At 47.4% G+C, this 19306-nt stretch overlaps 3 protein-coding genes across 6 annotated transcripts in view; 2 read left to right on the top strand and 1 right to left on the bottom strand.

Moving 5' to 3' along the window:
* Nucleotides 1-423: 423 nt before the first annotated feature.
* Nucleotides 424-18300, top strand: fwd (phosphatidylinositol 4-kinase beta fwd). 2 transcript variants are annotated; one of them, XM_017160336.3, is made up of 12 exons: nucleotides 424-1236; nucleotides 8331-9710; nucleotides 12658-12769; nucleotides 13169-13442; nucleotides 13504-13692; nucleotides 13792-16284; nucleotides 16351-16469; nucleotides 16530-16667; nucleotides 16734-17008; nucleotides 17072-17160; nucleotides 17223-17387; nucleotides 17451-18300. In XM_017160336.3, exons 2-12 carry the CDS (start codon nucleotides 8614-8616, stop codon nucleotides 17636-17638), a joined length of 5139 nt encoding a protein of 1712 aa, XP_017015825.2. In that variant the 5' UTR covers nucleotides 424-1236; nucleotides 8331-8613; the 3' UTR covers nucleotides 17639-18300. The 2 variants fall into 2 exon arrangements, with proteins under 2 accessions (XP_017015825.2, XP_017015826.2); XM_017160337.3 differs by lacking the exons at nucleotides 424-1236; nucleotides 8331-9710 and adding an exon at nucleotides 12277-12539.
* ddbt (deadbeat) lies at nucleotides 2771-3838 on the bottom strand. Of its 3 annotated transcripts, XM_070214765.1 has the most exons (3): nucleotides 3474-3819; nucleotides 3231-3419; nucleotides 3045-3155 (listed from the first exon to the last, which is right to left on the bottom strand). In XM_070214765.1, exons 1-2 carry the CDS (start codon nucleotides 3675-3677, stop codon nucleotides 3270-3272), a joined length of 354 nt encoding a protein of 117 aa, XP_070070866.1. In that variant the 5' UTR covers nucleotides 3678-3819; the 3' UTR covers nucleotides 3045-3155; nucleotides 3231-3269. The 3 variants fall into 3 exon arrangements, with proteins under 3 accessions (XP_070070867.1, XP_070070866.1, XP_017015827.1); XM_070214766.1 differs by having other exon boundaries at nucleotides 2771-3419; nucleotides 3490-3838; XM_017160338.3 differs by having other exon boundaries at nucleotides 3130-3419; nucleotides 3474-3818.
* A 147-nt stretch (nucleotides 18301-18447) lies between the features above and the next one.
* LOC108070033 (ATP-dependent RNA helicase DDX54-like) overlaps nucleotides 18448-19306 on the top strand; it is a 28714-nt gene continuing 27855 nt past the window's right edge. The window contains exon 1 of the transcript XR_011418475.1: nucleotides 18448-19260. The gene's annotated coding sequence lies outside the window, so the exon portion shown is untranslated. The remainder of the gene's footprint in view (nucleotides 19261-19306) is intronic.

The raw sequence follows: 19306 nt of genomic DNA on the forward strand, positions 1-19306 counted from the left end.
ATGTAAGAAAAATTGCTGTTAAAAAACCATTAAATCTAACATTTTTGAGCGCCAAATTGGTGGAAGGGGGAACTGGTTTAAGGAAACGCGCGCCCTCTATGTGTGGGATGTGGATGGGGATTTTTTAGGCAAACATTGAAACTGGCCAGTCTCAATTTAACAGAAATGTTAAGATACAACGTTTTCTTACATTGGCAGAACTGTTGCGCCTCTGCCGCTGCTCTGCCAATGTAAGAAAACGTTGTATCTTAACAGTGCTGTTAAATAACCACGAAATCTAACATTTTGGAGCGCCAAATTGGCGGAAGGGGGAACTGTTTAAGGCGCCCTCTATGGAAACATATATATATCGATGAATGGATTTTTTAGGCAAACATCGGCTGCTTGGTATTTTTCAGAAACGCAACACGGGCCCACCACAAAAAAAAAAAAACTCGATCGCTTTGGACGTGCGGACGCTCGTCGCGTAATTGTTTTGTGGTGAATACAAAGAAAGCAGAGGAAAACCGAGTTTTCCAGTGCCGCGACGGTGCGTAGAGTTGTGTACAGACGCCGAACAGGCCGAATAGGCTTCCTCGAGCACCCTTGTGTATTGATAGTGTATACACACTATGGGCGCGTCTCTTTTTGTTCCTCCGTGTGTGTGTGTCTGACGTCGCTGCGTCTGTGTCTCGCCCTCGGCCAAAGTAATTGCACAGCTTATTTATATTAAGATTCAAAACCCGAGACGCGCGGGGAATCGAGCAGCAGCAGAGAGCTGGCAAAATATTGAAACAAGTGTCGTCGAATTGTGATTTCTCGTCGGTTGAATTTTCGCACGCACACAGCCAGCGGTGCTCGCAAACACACTCGCACATAAGCAAAACGAGATTTTGCAAGTCGCGTACGCCTGTGGTGGTTGTATGTTGGTGTTGGTGCTAGTGCTGGTGCTTGTGCAACTACAAAATTCAATTGTTTATTGCTGGGCATAACTGGTACCCTGTACCCTGTACCCTGTACCCCACCCTGCAAGTGAGCGACAATAAGGTGTCGCAGTGGCGCCTCCTCTCTTCCACCTGCCCCAGCGTCGGTGACTGTGAGCGATAATAATAGGAATTTCTACTCGCCGCTGTTGTGAGTTCCAACGCGAAAAGCCACAAGTGAAAGTGGCATACCCTACTTATCTGCGCTAATTGGCATCGGCATCGAGTCTTCGATACCCAGTGGATTACATCGCCGACTGACTAGCAAGGAACTGTGAGTATTTCCCTTTTAGGACTGGATTACATGGAAATGAATGCTATTCGTGGCGCGTGATAAGGCATTAATCACCATTTCGGTCGTATCTGGCTACAAACCTCCGCCCTTGTTGCTTGTTTACTGTGCTCCCTGTCACGATCTTTCTTCCGCCTTCCCCAGGCTCTCTCAATCTGTCTTGGTGCTCTTTAGATGCAGCTACTGCACATAGGGGATTGCAGAATAAGAGGAAATACGGAATGCAGGCACGGAAATCTGACATTTAGGCAAGGCGGACGGCTGCTGGCTGCCCACGATGCCATTTAAATAACTGCACTTCCGTGCACTTGGCATTTGGCTAGAGTCGCTTGCTCTGATGGTCTTTTTCGACAGTTCATTGACTTGCAGTTACGCAGGTGAAGTGTTCGCTAATCCCACCGATAAGCTCCTTGACCAGCTTAGATTGCGATACTAAGCTGCACTCAATGCTCCCAAAGGCAATTGAGTCGTTGAACCCTTCGCAGAACAGCGGGCCAAACCAATGCCAGTGCGTAACCACGCCGAGAGCGAGTGCGAATACCAAAGTGTAAACAAGTTCGGAAAACAAACGGAAACAAAGAGTGGAGCAGACAGTGGAGCCCGTTGATTCGCCTCGCGAGCCGCTGTAGCTTGACTTCGATTCGGTGCTCTCCGAACTGCGCTCGTTTTCGTTTCGCTTCGGCACTGAAAAGAACACCTTCTCCAGATACCTTAGATAACTTCTCGGCAACATCGAAAACCAGCGGAGATGCTTCCAACGGGAGCTGATTTTATATGGAGCGACTGTTGGAACCAGTCCGGGGACCAGACCGCTTGAGGGGGAGAGGAGCAGCCAGCGGGACAGGGCAATTAAGGTGTAATAACTCTGTCGAGTGGCGATAACTGTGACATAAGCGCTGCAACCGCCGCTGTCAATTTACCTGCCGCATGCCCGCTGCCGCAAGTTGCGTCGGCAGACGCTTGCCAAATAGTTGAGTTAGTTAACCACAACAGGCAGAGGGGTCCGAGTGGAAGCATCCGAAACGGGAATTCGTTTCAGAGCAGAAGGCAACCAGTTTGGATAGGTTTCCGATCACTAATCATGGCAAACACTGCGGGCATTCAGGTTCGTCAGCGCAAACTGAAGCTGAAAACTAGTTGAGGCTGAAGCGAGGCATTTAGTGTCACTATTTTTGTTTCTCCACTTGCTTGCGTGGCTGCTGTGTTTTTGTGTGGTAAGCGGAAATTAAAATTGATAAATAATTTATTGACAAACAAAGAGCGACTTGTTGGGGAGAAGGCTCGGATAATTGTGTTTTCCCACTATCTTTCTCGTTGTGTGCACAGTTCGGATCATCCAGATCTTTATCCGATATGATTCTGTTCATATCGCTATAGCGATTTGGCCGAGACAAAGGAAGGTCGCCCCTTCACTGAAGTCGGCAGCTGAATGCTGATTATTGTTTTGGTTTAAAGGTGACGTAATTATTCCGAAAACAAACATCTTTTTGTTGTATTTGTAATTAAAATATATATATTTTGATCAGTCCACAGCTCCCCAAAAATTGAAGCATTCTTGAAACACATCGAGAACAGAAAATGTAAAATGCTCAGAGACAACCGGAAGTACTTGCGGACTGTGCCTCCTCTTCAGCGGGCGAAATGCGAAAGAGTCCAAAGGCAGTGGAAAAAGTGAAAGTGATTTCAGGGTATTGGTTTGCATGTCTCCAGCAACCCACGCGACCGAGTCTTGATTACGCAAGACAATCTGTCGAGGCAAGTTGGTTACTAGAGGTTAAGTAGGATTCTTTGTCGACCTCTCCACGCTAGACGGCGGCTCATGTGACCAGCTTATTAGTAGTAGAGCACGTCGCTGCCACTGGGTCACAGAACCACCGCAAAGGGAAAGATAGAAATGTGGACTGTAAAGCAAAGAAAGGTATTGGGCCTTTGACGTATTTGAAAGTGTGCCCTGGCTAAGCTTCAGGTGAACGAACGTAACAACTTCTAGGTGTTCAGGTCCAACGGGACAGCCTTTACTTGGGTCTGCGGCGACTAGGCGGAGGACGCTTATCGTAGATCGGGCGTCGCACTGCAGTCCGTCCTTTTTGGCCATGCTGATTACGGCGCAGCAATCTGCGCCGCCGAGTAGTCCTTCGTATGCGAGCCACACGGGCCAAAATGCGCTGGGAGATTGGAGGAAAGTGAGCTAAAGATACGGTCTTGTTTACTGTGCATACTTCTGGCTCGAACAACCTTTTCTTGGCATCGCTCAGCGCGTTCCAATGGACGAGGCCCACCTGGAGTAAGTGGCGCAGATCGGAGCGGCGAAAGACGTTCCGCTTCAGGTAGCGGAGGAAGTTGAGGTAGGGCAGCGGTGCCACCCGACCCGGGTCGTCCACTATCCCGGCGGCGCGGATCATTTTCGGCTTGGGACGCACCATAGAGCGTGTTCCAGGAGCGCTTGAATGAACTGAAGAAGCGGCCTCTTAAACCAATCACACAGTAGTATCCAAAACAATAAACCCAGCTGTTCTGTCATGACCGATGTGGGGAGAGTTGATTGGGGAAATGAAGGCTGCTTAAATTTTTCTTAACGAATTCCTATTTCCTGACGTAGTGCCTCGTGAAAAGCAAAGGCGTCCAACAAACAGAAGCAGAGCGGGCCAAATTATCAATCTCATCACAAAGATCTCGGCGGTTACCCACACTGAAACTGAAATGGCTGCGCCCCTATATAGACACATTATCTGCTCACGACGCCCACAAATTCATCACGACTTGTGTATTTAAAGTCCGAGGCGCGACTGCTTCCATCCCCTCTGTTTCTGTGTCTGTCGCCCTCGCCAACAGCGATCATTTATTCATGCCCGACCGAATGGGATCTGCCTTTGAGAGGCACTGATAAGGTACTTTGTGCATCCGTCCGATCAAAGTCCGTGCAGTGAGCGCGCATCTTATACTTAGCAAGAGGAACGGTTGAATAGGATGACAGAATACATATAAACATAGAATAGGATAGCTTTGATTGGGAGGCAATGAATTATTTCTGTCCAAGATCCTATTGTCATGTGTAAATCTGTTCCGCAGGGCTCTTAATTTTTCTGCGTGCCAAAGTTGCACTATTTAGTGTGGGTTAACGGTAGTCACGCAACTCTTTCAACTTGAAACAACCGCGTGACTGGGTTAACAATAATATGAATTTTACGATTTTGGGAATCACTTTCGCTGAATGCAGAACTTTCGTTAGTCGTAACGTATTAAGTGGCCATAAGGGCTTTAATTACTTTCAATTTTCAACCAGAAAAAAAATCTCCCAAGGAATTGATGTGGAATAGAGTGGAACGATGGAATGGGCGATGCGAGCTCTGCTTTTCCTCCGCCTCTAAGCCACCCAATAGTTGTGTAACTCAACTTTCCCCCAGCCGAAGATGAGAAATTGCCATTAGGCTTTTCCTCATGCACTCCGGCTGACTCGCTGTCACTTCTTAAAGCGACGTAAAGTTAATGTTGTGTGACAATGCCGATCATAATGCATTCGGGTTGTTTCTGGACCCTCGCTGCAGCTGCTTTTGGAGTCCAATTTTAATGGAGTCCATTTGGGGCCTAAGTTCACTGACAGCTTGGAATCGCCGTGACTTACAACTGTGCCTCGCCTCGCTGCAGTTCAAGCAAACATTGTTCGAAGTTTGGGCCAAGGCAAGTGGATTTGCTCAATTAGATAGTTCAGTTAACCGATTTCGGAGACATGAATACGAGTTCACAACAAAGTGACCGCTCTCGTTTGTCAGTTTGTAGGTTCTCTCGCACTTACGCTGGAAGTGAGCACATAATAATTCGTTTCTGTTAGCTAATAAAAAACGGAGATAGAGAACTAGTGTCTCCAAAGATTAGATTATTTCTGTAAATTGATTTTCTGTCACTGTAGTATTGTCCGATCTGCAGCGAACAAATTTGGTACCTGACCGTAGACTTGTCCCATGTTTACCTTGGGGGCTGATGAACGGACGTGAACCCTGTTGAACGGAGTCAACTCAGCTCCTGATGTTTTTAACAGAGTAGGGAATTTAAACATTCATTCAATCTCGACGGAATTGGTTGCCTTGGACCAATTTGTATTCGGTGTATTGGATCGGTGTGGTTCTACAGCCGCTGGTCTCATATTCTATGTATTTTGAAAAAGTTATTCCACTACGTGCGAGCATGTGTGTGTAGTGTGTTGCCTGTCTGATTGTGCTGACCTTGATAGCAACGTTCAAAAAATCACAGGTTTCAGAGGGAGTCTGCTTCGGCCGTAGAAAAAATATCTACCTCTAACTGCGTATATATCTGCCTCTAACTGCGTTGTCTCGCGCAGTTTGCGGTTTATTAACCGCACAGAAACGGAATGTGAAACTTTAGATTCACTATTGCAACCGAGCGTAATCTCCTTAACGGCTGTTGCTGCTGCCAATGATGTGGATTGGTTCCCAGTGAGTGCAGAGTTGAAGATGAAGAGAGGTGGATGGGATGATTTGGAAAGGATTTAGGAAGCGAATATTGCACAGAGTTCATTTTTAACTAAAAGCCAGCATTTCATTTTAACGCAAAATTTGTTCACTTCAAAAACTGGTTTTCTTTCGCTAACAACAGCGAGTGATGCGGAATGCTGTACCACAAAGCTGCACTTGGTGATCGGATTCGCGGGCTTCTTGCAAACATGTGGCATAGGTTTGGTAAATCAAAAACAAAAACGCGCGGACTGTCTTGCTTATTCAAATCCATATTGCAAAAGTTGTGCAAGTTGTTCGGCTGCCAATTTGCATATCGACTAAACGACCTTCGCTTTGAGAAAGTGTTAAAAGTTGACCGCTGGTTCGAAGTTCGACAAAATTAGTGGCCACTTACAGTTGCTCACCGCCTAACATATGCCGTTCCGTCAATTAAGTTTTCTTGCATTTTAAGCGATCGCGGTAGCTTTTTTCCTAAATGTAATTAGCTCCCATTAATGATTGGGAACAGATAGGTGAAGCCCTTAAAAATATTACCGCTATTTAATATTAAAAAATATAATTATTAAAGTCTTGAAATATTCCTGTTTCTGTCGTATTTTTAGCCTTGAAAACATTTACATTAAATTTAGTATCCCAGCAGGCGGCCACGCCCTGCGCCTGCGCTTCTGAGCTCAGGAGCCAGGAAATGGTTGTAACTTTAAGAGAGTTTTCAGCCTTTAAAGCTGGTCCGTGTATCTATTTGAAATGTAAACAAGCCTTCAATTAATGAAATGCTTCGGAGAAGTATATTTGATGTAGGTGAATTATTTTTTGGAAAAGGTGGTACAATATTTAATTTCTTACAAGCGGAGTCAGCGACTTGTGGGTTAAGTGGGCGTGCAATTTAAGTGCTAGTCTTGTATGCAGATCCCCGCTGTGCGTCTGCTGCCAAGATGAACTGCAAGCTATGTAGAACATGAAATAATAATTGCATATTTTGTGGAACAGCGCGGCGGAGGGTTGCGAATTGCAGAGAACGGAGCCACGTCGTTGGATCATTAAATTGCAGAAATTCCCGGGTGGCACAATTTTCTTAGCGAATCATACAGCCTCCCAGAATAAGTAGGCTGAGAATGCAACCAACCAACGAACCACTTAAAAGATCTGCTGCAGCTGCAGCAATTGAAAGTTTTTTACTTTTGCAGCATTGAAATGTCTTCTGTTGCCCCCCAAGTTCGTTGGCAGCTCTCAGTTATGATGTCCCATGCTCTGGAGTTCGTCAAATGAAAACTCGGCGTGTTTTGCAAAGCTCCCAAATCGCTGGAGCAGCACAGCTGTGCGCTGAGAAGCTGATTCCAGCTGCTTGCGCAAGCCGCAGCTGCTGCTTTAAGGGATGACGCACGAGCTGAAGAAGGGGCGCAACAAAAAGAGCGTGCCTATTCCGAAAAGGAATTTTACCAAACCGTGCCCAAAGGCTGCGAACAAATGGGCCAGTCAAACGGGTGTTTTTTAAAGTTCATGACACACGCCACGGTACAGTAAATGTTTATTTTTTAAACTAACACAATTCCCACTTAAATTAATTGGTGTCAGGTGTTAGAGTCGTACAGGTCAAAAAATCTGCAAAACACTCTTTAAAATCAGTTGCAGTTGTCAAATCAGTTACATATCATATTAATCTATATAATCGTCGATTCAAACGTATTTTATTGATCACTAATCCCATTTAAATCACCTGCGACAAATCGCTCTAACCAAACATTTAACGCCAGCACTAATTGTTGGCTAATGTCCACTGCAGATGAGCTAAGACGTAATTGGGGTCAGGTCACAAACTCATGAATTTTAAATGTCTCAATGAAAGCTGCACATCCGAACGAGAATGCTGGGCGATGGGGCCGACTAAGATAAGACTACAAAGCCGAGGAGCAGCGCAAAACGGAAAATAAGGCATGAGTTCTAGGCGTGGAAAAATCAAAGTGCAGCTCTTCCGTTCCGCACACATGTACTATTCCCACGTTCCATTTCGCACTTTCGGACAGCTCGAAGAGAAAGGGAAACCGTGCTAAATGTCAATAGTCCAAAGAAAGTACCTCCTGGTTTGTTCTTGACATCATGACTAAATAGGTCAAGGCAGTGCACAACTATTGGGAGGAAACACACTCTGAAAGACAATGTCCCATCTCCCACATATAATATATAGGTTTTTAATCATCATTTATTTTAATTCCCCAATGCCGTAAAATACCGACTGATTGCGATGTTGATCATTCGTATGTTTTTATTTCTAGCTGCTCTCGACAGCCAAAAATATATATTATCGCATGCGTATGTATGTCTAACTATGTGTGTTTTTTAATAATATAAAGTGGAACTTTGTCTCGCCGAGTCGAGTTGTTATTCGGAGAAGAACAAAATAGCCTTTATTTTCAGTACTCTTCTTGGCTCGTGACCTAAGGAGTTTTTTTGTTAGAAACAAGCAAATAGGCGCGTTTGGAAGAGCCTACGCATAATGTACTTTATACAGTTTCAGGAAATTGCATAGTGGTTGGCTACGAAGAATGCGAGGGTATTCAATTGATCGAAAATTACTAATTGACACCAATTTTTTGTTTATCTTTCCAGCGCGTCGACAGGCGAGCAGCGCCTGCAGCTACGACAATAACAAAGGCCGCGGTGATATGAGGGCCACACGCTTCGCGACAATGAGCGGAGGCGACAGGGCGGATAGCTGAGAAGTCGACCTATGACTCAGAACGAAATATTTCACTCGAGAGCCAATAGCCGAGCAATGGAACACGAAAGCAATCCCAAGGTTGTGCCACAAAGAACTGCGTATATAGCCATTTAAGTCAACTCAATAACCGAAAGAAGCCAAAAGTTGAACCCTGCCCGCAACAAAATCAAAATGAACTCGGTCATATCTGCATTTAAGGGAAAAAAGAGTACCGCCGCGAGCTGCAACTCGCCCACGAGCGCGGCCAATGGAACTGTCACCGGGGAGAGCAAACAGAACCACGGCGGAGGAATCGTCGGTGTCGGCATCAGCATAGCCAGCGTGGGCGGCGGCGTGGCCAAGAAGAAGCCGGTGGCCCAGAGCAGTGGCTACCAGTACTTGCGCCACATACGCGAGATCGAGACTGCCAACAAGCTGCTTTCCCCCATCGTGGTTGTGGCGGAGGACAGGCCGGCCGGTACTACCCCGGTGGCGACAATGGCTACCGGAGTCGATGTGGTGGACCACTGCTTGCCGGCGACGGTACGATTGTCCAGTGCCGAGACGCTCTCCGATTTTAACATGAACGGAAAGGCCGTCGGAGGCGTGGGCCCGTCCACAGCAATTGGCGACAACGCGAACCTGGAGGTGGCTGACACCTGGACTTGCCCACCACCGACTGCGATGACGGACGACGAAGACATCTCCGAGCACTCCACAGCCGCCTGCACCAGCACCAGCAGCTCGAGCGAACACAGCAACAGCACCGTGGTGCACAGTCCAACGGTGGCGGAGAGCACCTCAGCTTCCGTGTCCGCATCGGTCAGCCATCCGAGTCCCAGTATAAGTCAGCACAGCTCCTCGTCTGCCACCTGCGGGATGAATAGCCCTCACAGCCAGTCGTCGCTCGCCATAACCTGCGAGCCGCACTCGAGCTCCACCACTACGCTGTCCTCGCTGGGATCAGACTTGGGCAATGGAAACGGAAACAACATTCCCGCCTTCTTAATGGCCGCCCCGGTCACCTTGCCCATTGGAGGCCAGATGCCCACGACCACGGCGTTGCCGGGAGCCAGCTCCGCCGCCAGTACGCCCAAGCACTCGCGCTACTCCAAGCCCCGTCTCAGCCTGAGCCGAGTGTTTAACCACTCTATGCCCTCCGTGCACGGCCGGCCCAATCTTAGTGTCGCGCAGTCGGGCGACGGAGCCCCTTGTGCTTCCACGGGAAGTACCGCGAATCCCCCAAAACGTATTTCCACGCACCAAAGAAACCTGAGTTTGGATTTCAGGTGAGTCCGGTTAAATCTTTCCATTAAAGTGTTAGTAGTGTCCTATACCTATTATTAAACTGGCTGAAGGGGCAGGGAAAAATTGCAGCGACTTTAAGAGTTTGGGGGCGGAAAAACGACGCCTCACGCAAACGTAGCAAAAGTCTCCACTTCAGCTCCTCCCAATCGACTGCTTCCTTCGGCAGGAATCCGGTCGCTAAAAAGGACCTTTTAATTTGCATTGATTTGTCGAGCCACTTGGCTTACCTTCGTCGGATAGAACAGAATTTCATCAGATTTCCATTAAACTTTAGTTGGTTCGTTTATTTATTTGGGTCGGTCTGCCTCCGCTTCCTAGAGGCCGAGTATGGCGCACAAACAGAAACAGCGCATGAACATGTAAATAATCTTTAAAATAATACATTTTGCCTGTGGAATTTCGTTACAGGCTGCAGAACGTGCACTTGAGTCGCATTGCGTTGGTGGAGGCCCATAGATGCAGATTTCTTGAAAAAATCCGCAATGTGTGCCGAGCGCTTTTTTCTTTCCTATGTTAAAAGCTGTACATAAAGAAGTCGACAGCTATGCACACATGTAATGGCAGAAAATCGAGTATGCAACACGGCAGTTGCAACTGTGTAGTTTTACATATTCGTCAAGTTATTGCGCACCAGTGATTCATGACTCTGCCGGACTAGAGAATGGAAATGTTCTTACAGTACAATAATTTTACGTGAAGCATAAAAATCAGCGCATAGGAGATTATTGTAAAGTAACACCAGCTTTGCGATTGTCAAACCATTTTGATCAGCATTAACTCCGTCACCCAAAGCACCCTTCAGGGCTTAAATTTGGTTGACTAATACCCAGTTTGACCGTGGAAAAGCTATTGCTGCTGTCTGCTGGCGGGCTGTGTGTATGTACACGAGTTGCCTGCAGATGACGTGCCACACCCTGTCTTTGTTGAGTGCGTGCGCCGGCAAAGCGCTCCTGTGCGGCTGTACGGATGTGGAGCTTGCCCATCCCGCAGCACCTTGCCGTAGGCGGCACCCCTTCCGCCTGCCTAGGACAACATTCGCCGCTCTCGCTCTCATGCCGCCAATTGTGCGGTTGCAGCTTTTCCCCCCACCTTTATTTAATTTCGTTAGCTTTCCTTTTCCTTCAGCCTCCCCCATAAATACTTCTTCCTTGCAACTATAAACTTTTAGCCACTCGGGGTTCCTCTGTTCCAAGTTCAGAAGCGAACCCAGCGGCAAATACCAAATGAAAAGGGAAAAACGGAAACACGGAAGGCTTTTGCTACATTTCAGCGGAAGTCTTGGGCCGTTTTTTGGTCAAATAGAAGGTAAAAGGAGTAGATTCTATTGCACTCGCATGGCGAATGGAAACGTTTAGTCCGCACAGGAAAAGCGTTGGAAAACTGTGCTATTGATAACACTTAATTCAAACAAGCAGTGATGAATGGCCAGAAAGCTGGTGCGCAAACACAGGGGCTTGGTCAACAAACTTAACGAGGCATTTGCACTCAGGATCCGAATGTTTAGAGCACGAGTCGTCGACCTCTGCAAGTAGATAGCAATGTGACGGGAATAGTTTCCCCAATCCCTAATCAACCAGAATTTTTTTATAGGGGTGAAGGGTTTGTCCCACAGTCTCGGAAAAAGTAAGAGCCCTGCTCCCTCCGAGCGGCCTTCAACCGAGTTTCGAAGTCTACTTACGCAAATCACAATACGTGATGTGCGGACATTAAGCAGGCAGGGCCCATCAACAGCCAATGCGGAGGCAAGCCCCTGGCGAGCGACGGGAGCGTCGAAAGCTCGGCAAATTAATGCAAATGCGTAAATAATTGACACAACGAGCAACTAATGTGGCTTGGAATGCTTGGAATTCGCTTTGCACACAGTCGAGTTCACAAGCCTCGGTTGCAATCTCAGCGTCGGAGACACCTAGAAGCGCAGCCACATGCCAGACAGCCCGTCAGCGAAGTGGCCATCGCCGGCAGATGGGCGAACGACAGGCGACCCGCATGCGAAATGAGATGGCGCGAATGTTGGCAAGGCACCAGCCAATCGATCGCATAAGGAGTCCGGCATGGCCACAGAACGGCAGTGGTCCGCCCCTCAGCACCAGGAAGCATCCGACTTGAATTCCTCTCGTCCGTCCAAAGTGATAATCCAATGGCTGTTTGCTGTTGTTTTGCTCCGTCAGAGATTGTTGAACCCGCGGTAAAAGTGGGTTGGCGGGTGCAAAGCGCACCTATTTCCCCGCCGAAGGTCGCGGCCCCGTCCCTTCGGAAATCCCGTGAGAGCACGGCAGGCCGGGCAGGTTATCATACTTCAGCGCTTATCGGGCCTGATTGCTGTTCGCGTAATAGGTGTACTGACGGAGATAAGGCTTCCTGGCAAATACCTGATAAGGCTGAGATACTGACTCTCATATCCACCCTCGCACCGCACTCTCTTGAGTACTTGGGGCGGATCGGCGAGCTTTCACTACGTCATCGTCTCGAGCTTTGGCTCAAACCCGCAAGCTTAGGCAGCGACCAGCTGTCAACAAAGGCCCCCGAAAGCTGCTCGATTAGTCAGCCATTGTGGGCCGAGTACTCGCGTAGCTTTTCCCTGTCGACTCTCTGTTGTGGCCCTCCGCCTCCGCCACCCCCTATCTATATCCATTTCGCAGTGTTTTCGGGCTTCTCTGTGTTTCACGCGCATTGTTCTCGACCGTATGTATTTTCCTGGCCTGTGTATGTTGCTAATTTAATTTGAAGGGAATCGGAATCGCCGCCTAGCTGGGTTTTATCGTCCGGTCAAATCGCTCGGAGCGATATGATAACTGCGACGTAGTGAACGAGTGAGTGAGCAGTGTGTGTGCCCGAGTGCTTTGCCATTTCCAAGCATATTTCCCTTCCCGCAACAGATGCATTGATTTTTTCACATTCTAATCCGAGTTCTCTCTGTTCTCCTTCCAGATCCATGGGCATACTGCTGCCGCCCGTCTCGCAGGTGACCAATACTCGCATTAACCATACGCAGCACCACCGGAATCGCAGCCTCGACAGTGCCCTGCAACGCATTCCAGAGGTGAGTTTGCTACCAGTGCCCAATCGAGGCAATTAGCTTCTCCGAGGCGAAGCCCCCACCTGCACCGCGCTAACCTTGTTGGCCGCGGATGCACATACGAACACTCGAAGCACACACCCGCAGTGAAAGCAGTAAAACCTGGAAAGTTTCTAAGTCTCTATCTAAGCGTGTGGCTGTGTGCGACGAGCTGTTTATTTATATTTTATCGTTGCGTTGCTGGCATTGTTATTCACTTTTGCACTTACCCTAGTGCTAAATATTTGTGTACTTTTGTCGTTATCGAGAGTAGCTAAAAAGCCGCCCATGCCAGCTCGGAACTGTAACAATGCTTCACTGTCCTCGGCCCCGCCAATGGCTATCCATAGAGTGATCTACAAAAATCTGTTATCTCCCGTCCAGGTCGAGGTGTCATCTCCAAATGCCGAGAGCGAAAATACGTTCTGTTCCCCGTCCATTCTCGGTGCAAATATGTGCTCGAAGATTGCCACGACAGCTGCGAGTGTAACGGCCGCTCTGTCCCCCCCAGCCACGCCCACACCGGCCCTGATGTCTGTGCCGACTACGACGGCGTGCACGCCCACGACTGCAGCCACTAGGGCGAACATGCAACATCCAGTGCCGAAGCACCAGCAGTCGATTTGTCTAGCATCCGCCTGCAGGTCCAGTGCCGTCGGTAAGATCCACCTATTGTACCTATTGCTGTCACTTACTCATAGTCACCGTACTCTTTGCAGTGGAATCCTGCCCAACGCTAAGGGTGCGGCCCAAGTCCAGTGAATCGGTTGCGGCCAACGGACAGGAGATGATCGGGGCTATTGTCAGCAGCACCGGCAACGGCGGTAGCAGCAGCAACAACAGCTGCAGCAGCGCTGGCAGCAGCAAGAAGCGGGAGGATCTCACCAGTCTCGGGTCAGATGACTCTGGTAAGTGCGAGCGAACTTTTCAGTCGATCAGTCGTGCCTTTTGCTTTCCTGTATAATCATGTGAGCAACCCCTCATTCCTACACTGTTCCCACCTGCAGGCATCATCTGTGGCTCAGAGTCGGACCAAATATCTCTGAATCGCATATGCCACTCACATGAGTCGCTCGATTCGGGTGAGATGGATGCGGACGCCGAAGCGGATGCCGATGCAGAGGAGGAGTGCGTTGATCTAATGGAGACCACGTCCATCGACGAGGAGTACAACCCAATGCAACCAGACCATCTCTGCTTCTATCCCCCACACGCTTCCACCGACCTGGACTGTCGCACCCTGCGTCCATCTCGGAAACAGAAGCGCCAGCAGCAGCGGGCCCTGGACCAGGCCAATGAGGTGTCCCACAATCAGCACTCTAGTGGAGACACTGTGGATGCAGGCGTCGACGCCCGAACACGGTACCGCGTTATGAACATGTCCCAGGCAGCTATCAATGTTGAGCTCGGCACAGCTCCCAATGAAATCGAACCTGCGGATTGCGACGGGGAATCCAGCCACATCGCGGAGGCAGATCCCTTGTCCACACCTTGCGCTGCAGCAGCGACACCAGCCACTCCACCGGCAATCCCAACGCCGATTGCAACTCCCACACCAACGGAGAGTACCAAGAACGATCAAGTGCTATTTAAAAACTTCTTTGGGGCCACTAAGAACGCCATCTTCCGAACAGCCCAGAGCATTATCGAAAACCATGAGAAGAAGAACGCAGCCAAGCAAAAGGAGCAGCCCGATCACTCAACGGCGGTGGCCGTAGTAAGTTCGCCAAGCGGAGGTGGCACTTCGCCACAGGACCAAGTCAAGTCACCCACGGACATTTCCAAAAAGAAGGAATTTTTCAGCCTGCTAACTTCGAGTTCCAGCAAAAAGGCTGCCGCTGCTGCAGCTGCGGCTGCTGCAAGCTCTGCTGCCAACACACCTGTTGCCACGCCCACGGAACCACAGGCGGCATCGGCGGATTCAAAACTGCAACAGCCTACCGACCCATCTGCCGACTGCAAGGTAAAGGAGCGGACGCTCAACTTGCGCCTTCCGGGTGCAGATAGTGAAGCTGGTGAAGGAGAACTTGCCAAGTGCTCATCCATCAACTCGCTCCACAAACTAAAACTGCCTGTCCCCGGTGTCGTGAAGTACTTTATCAGCGAACGAGCTCCCGTGACGGACTTGCTTCAGAAGCCAGAAAAAGGACAGAGCGGCCTTCTGCGTTTCTTTGAGTCACCAGTTTTCAACATACATTTCGCTGTGCATTACCTCTTTTACTCGAAGGAACCAGGAGTGCTAAGCTTCATCGGCAATAAAATCTTCAGTTTTCCCGACCAGGAGGTCGATCTGTACATACCGCAACTGATAGTCATGTACATTCAGATGGATGAACTAGCCGAGGTTCTGGATCCGTACCTGACCATTCGGTGTCGGAAGTCAGTGGACTTTTCGCTCAAGTGTCTGTGGCTATTGGAGGCCTACAACTACCAAGTAGACTCGCTGGGGAACTCGCACAGCAGCTCCCGGAAATCAAAGCTGGCGCTCATGAAGGAAATATTCTCTAAGAAGGAGCACAAGCTGGCCCAGAACGACCTGAAGTCTGCAGGCACCGGCGGCGTCGGGGAACCGAGGTCGATAGTTGCCTTCGCAAAGAAGACACACCACCGCTCCCAGTCGGACGCCACTGTGCTGCTAGCCGACTCCCGCTCGCCTCACACACTCAGTATATCTCACCGTATGTACCAGCAGCCCCCGTACACAACGCAAACTCTTCCCACCACACCCGCTAAACTGTGCCTCGGTGACTTAAGCTCAGGACACGCCTTCGACAACGGCTGCACCTGCTTTGAGACGGTGCGCGGCCAAGTAAACGGATTGCTGGGGCAGAGGACGCTATGCAGCTGTGGAGCTCCAAAGACGGCGCCCCAGAAAGAGTTTATGAAGGCGTTGATGAATGTGGGTAAAAATCTAACTTCATGGCCTTCTAAAGCGGAGAAGACTTCAGCGCTGCGAATGTCCCTCAACCTGATCAACAAGAACCTGCCCGCAAGAGTCTGGCTTCCTCTCTACTCCGACATTCCGCACCATGTCGTTCGCATTACGGAGGAAAAGACCGCTGTACTCAACTCGAAGGACAAAACCCCGTACATCATCTACGTAGAAGTGGTCGAAATTCCTGACATATACACTTCGCCCTTGATACCCAAGATGATGCCTTCTCTGCGGCACACGAAGAGCGAGGAGCACCTGGAGGGGTCCTGCCTGAACTCGCACCAGCATCTCAGCTGCAGCCGTACTTCCAGCTGCAGCAGTAGTCAGCAGGGCACAAGTGGCCGACGAAAAAAAGGAGCTGAGGGCGACGGCGGCTGCGGCGACGCTGGCCCACATAACTGTTGCGGCAACGCCCATTCGTTGGGTGGACTTCAGCTCCAGGAGGATGATGTGTGGTCGCAGGAGGAGGACGAGATTACAGCGCAGTACCTTAATATGCGGAAAGTAAGCGAGCGGGACACCATTTCACAGATGTCACTGGACTCTTGCGATTCACGGGACCAAGGTAAGGGTACATATGAAAATGAATGGTAAGACCCATTCTAAGCAATCCATTGGTATTTTTTAACAGGACCACCAATCGTCTTCAATATTGGCGACGTGCGCTTGCGCCACTGCAGCAACTTGAGCTGCGAGAATACTAAATCCTTTAGTAATGATCCAGAAGATCCCTCGGCAGCAGCCCTTAAGGTTTGTACCTATTAACCTAATTACATTAAACACAATATTTACAATAATCGCATCCTCTAGGAACCGTGGCACGAAAAGGAAAAGCTCATCCGGGAGTCCTCGCCCTACGGCCATCTATCGAATTGGCGGCTACTTTCTGCCATTGTCAAGTGTGGCGATGATTTACGCCAGGAACTTATGGCTACCCAACTGCTACAGGTAAGACCAGTTTGGATAGGCCAATAAATATTCGTTTGAGCTCTAAACTCATGTTATATATCGCAGATGTTTAAAATTATCTGGCAAGAAGAACAAGTAGATCTTTGGGTACGTCCGTACAAGATTGTCTGCCTTTCGAATGATAGTGGTCTCATTGAGCCCATCCTCAACACTGTCTCCCTCCACCAAATCAAGAAGAACTCTAACAAATCATTGAAAGATTATTTTATCGATGAGTACGGCACACCAACCGGAGAGAGTTTTCGGCGCGCACAGAAGAATTTTGTTCAAAGCTGTGCAGCGTACTGTCTAATTTCATATTTGCTTCAAGTCAAGGACAGGTAGCACTAAATAATTTCTATTGTTGAACATTTTATCACTAACGTTTCTTCCATTATATTAAGGCATAATGGCAACATACTATTCCATTCGGATGGGCACATTATACACATTGACTTTGGATTTATTTTGAGTATATCTCCAAAGAACTTGGGTAGGTACTTTGCCGTACTTGACGGGCGAGCATATTTCTAAGTTGTAATTGGACTTTTACAGGTTTCGAACAGTCGCCCTTTAAGCTTACGCCAGAATTTGTTGAAGTCATGGGTGGCACCAGCTCGGAGCATTGGCGTGAATTTAATAGGCTCTTGTTGGTTGGGATGATGACTGCCCGAAAGCATATGGATCGCATTATAAACTTTGTGGAAATCATGCGCAGCAGTAAGTTCCGAAACGAAATGGCTCAAATGTTCCCATTTGTTTTATAATACCATTTTTTCACAGATGCCCATTTGCCATGCTTCAAAAATGGATGCTCCGGAACCGTACAGAATCTCCGAAAACGCTTTCATATGAATTTAACCGAGCAAGAAATGGAACGAAAAGTTGAGCAGCTTGTACAGGACTCGTTGAAAAGTCTGTCAACCAAACTGTACGATGGTTATCAGTACTATACGAATGGCATATTGTGAGAACGGTTTTTTATGAAGATCTAAGGGGGTAGTCATAATAAGCAGATTGAAAATGCCAAGCTGGTAACCAAAACAATGGACTGACTTTTTTGTAAAGGAATTATTCTATATTATTATAATATGTAATTATCAGCGACAAAAAAACAAAAAGAATGAAATTGTACCAAACCTAATCTGTTATCGTAGCTTAAATCGTTCGTTGTATGCGTTTGCACTGTTGAATTAGCATAATGTGTATGTTGTCTAGCTTTTAAGGAAGAAGTGTAAATGTTTTGAATGTAATTTTAGCTTGTTTGAGTGAGATCGCGAGTGTCAGAGTGTTATTCCATTTTGAAATTCATAATTTTCTACTTGTACATATATACACATTTTCAATAACCAAGCTTACATTTTGATAACTCGTTTGGTTGCTACGCTTATCTCTTCATCCTTACATAATTTTTTACTCCGCCGCTTTTGTAATTCACGAGTATATATGTTAAAGCATCTAATTCCAATTTTTAGTCATAAGTGTAAGGTTAAATGCCACTTTGCTGCAGCTTAAAAACAGCAATATAATCTTTAAGGCAATCAATTTAATTATCAAACAAATTTACATAATTTTAACAAGAATATGCCACGAGTACATACAGAAATAAATGAAAAGTTTGAATCGCCGTCAACTCTGTTTGTATTTGCCTATTAAACCAATTATAAAAAGTAAAATAAATCCTAATAATTTTCTAACTTAATATACTTCTAAGCTATTGCGATAAAGATGGGAAATCAAAGCATACGAAACAGTACTAAAACAAATAGCTAGGCACTGAAAGTGAACAATTTCGAGTTTGTAAAAAAGTGAGCAGCACTTTGGAAATATTACATACCTGCGTGTATATTTAAGTTCGCACGCAAACATTAGCTACAAGTATTTGAAAATGTAAATTAATATTTCTACAATTTATTAAATAATGCCACTAAAATAAATGAGCATATTGATATACAATAAAAAGTCTTTAAGTTAAATGCGGGTCGAAAGCTAACATTTTAGAAAAATGTGTGTTCGGTAATAACTAATAATAATGAATAATACCTTCAGTGCGCCGAAGGTTCATATCAAACAAAATGAATCCATTTTTTAAATTTAAAAATAAATACAAATAATTTAATAATTTTAAACTTAAAAGCAAGCAGTGCGCAGTTTAGCGTTAGTGTATTTTAAAGAAGAAAAGTAATCGATAGTGGTGAACTCATCGATACATCGATACGCTTGCTGACTTACGTTTGTTTACCTTTCCTTACGTTTTTTAAAACAACAAAAAAAAACAAATGGTAAGATTCGCGAATGTTGCTTCGGATTAATATTAATAGTTGTGCAAATTGTCAGGGCAAAAAGCGAGCATGGCCATGGCCAAGACGGGCTCGGCAGAGACGGCCTGCTTCCCCTCTTCGCAAAACTGCAGCGGCGCGAGCCCACAAAGGTCCCCAACACGCGAGCTGGCGGTGTAAACCTACAAGTTCATCAAGGAGCTGGGCCGCCTTATGGAGCTGAAGACTATTCTGGTTCTTGGTGGCGACTCCAGGGACTCCAGGCCGTTTTCTCCACTTGTGTGTGGAAATGGACTTAGAGCTGAATTTCGAAGGTGAGGTTGCCATTCCTAGAGATAAAACCAGGTTCTAATGTTTTTC

Source organism: Drosophila takahashii, chromosome 3L (genome assembly GCF_030179915.1).
Source record: "Drosophila takahashii strain IR98-3 E-12201 chromosome 3L, DtakHiC1v2, whole genome shotgun sequence".
NCBI lineage: Eukaryota > Metazoa > Arthropoda > Insecta > Diptera > Drosophilidae > Drosophila > Drosophila takahashii.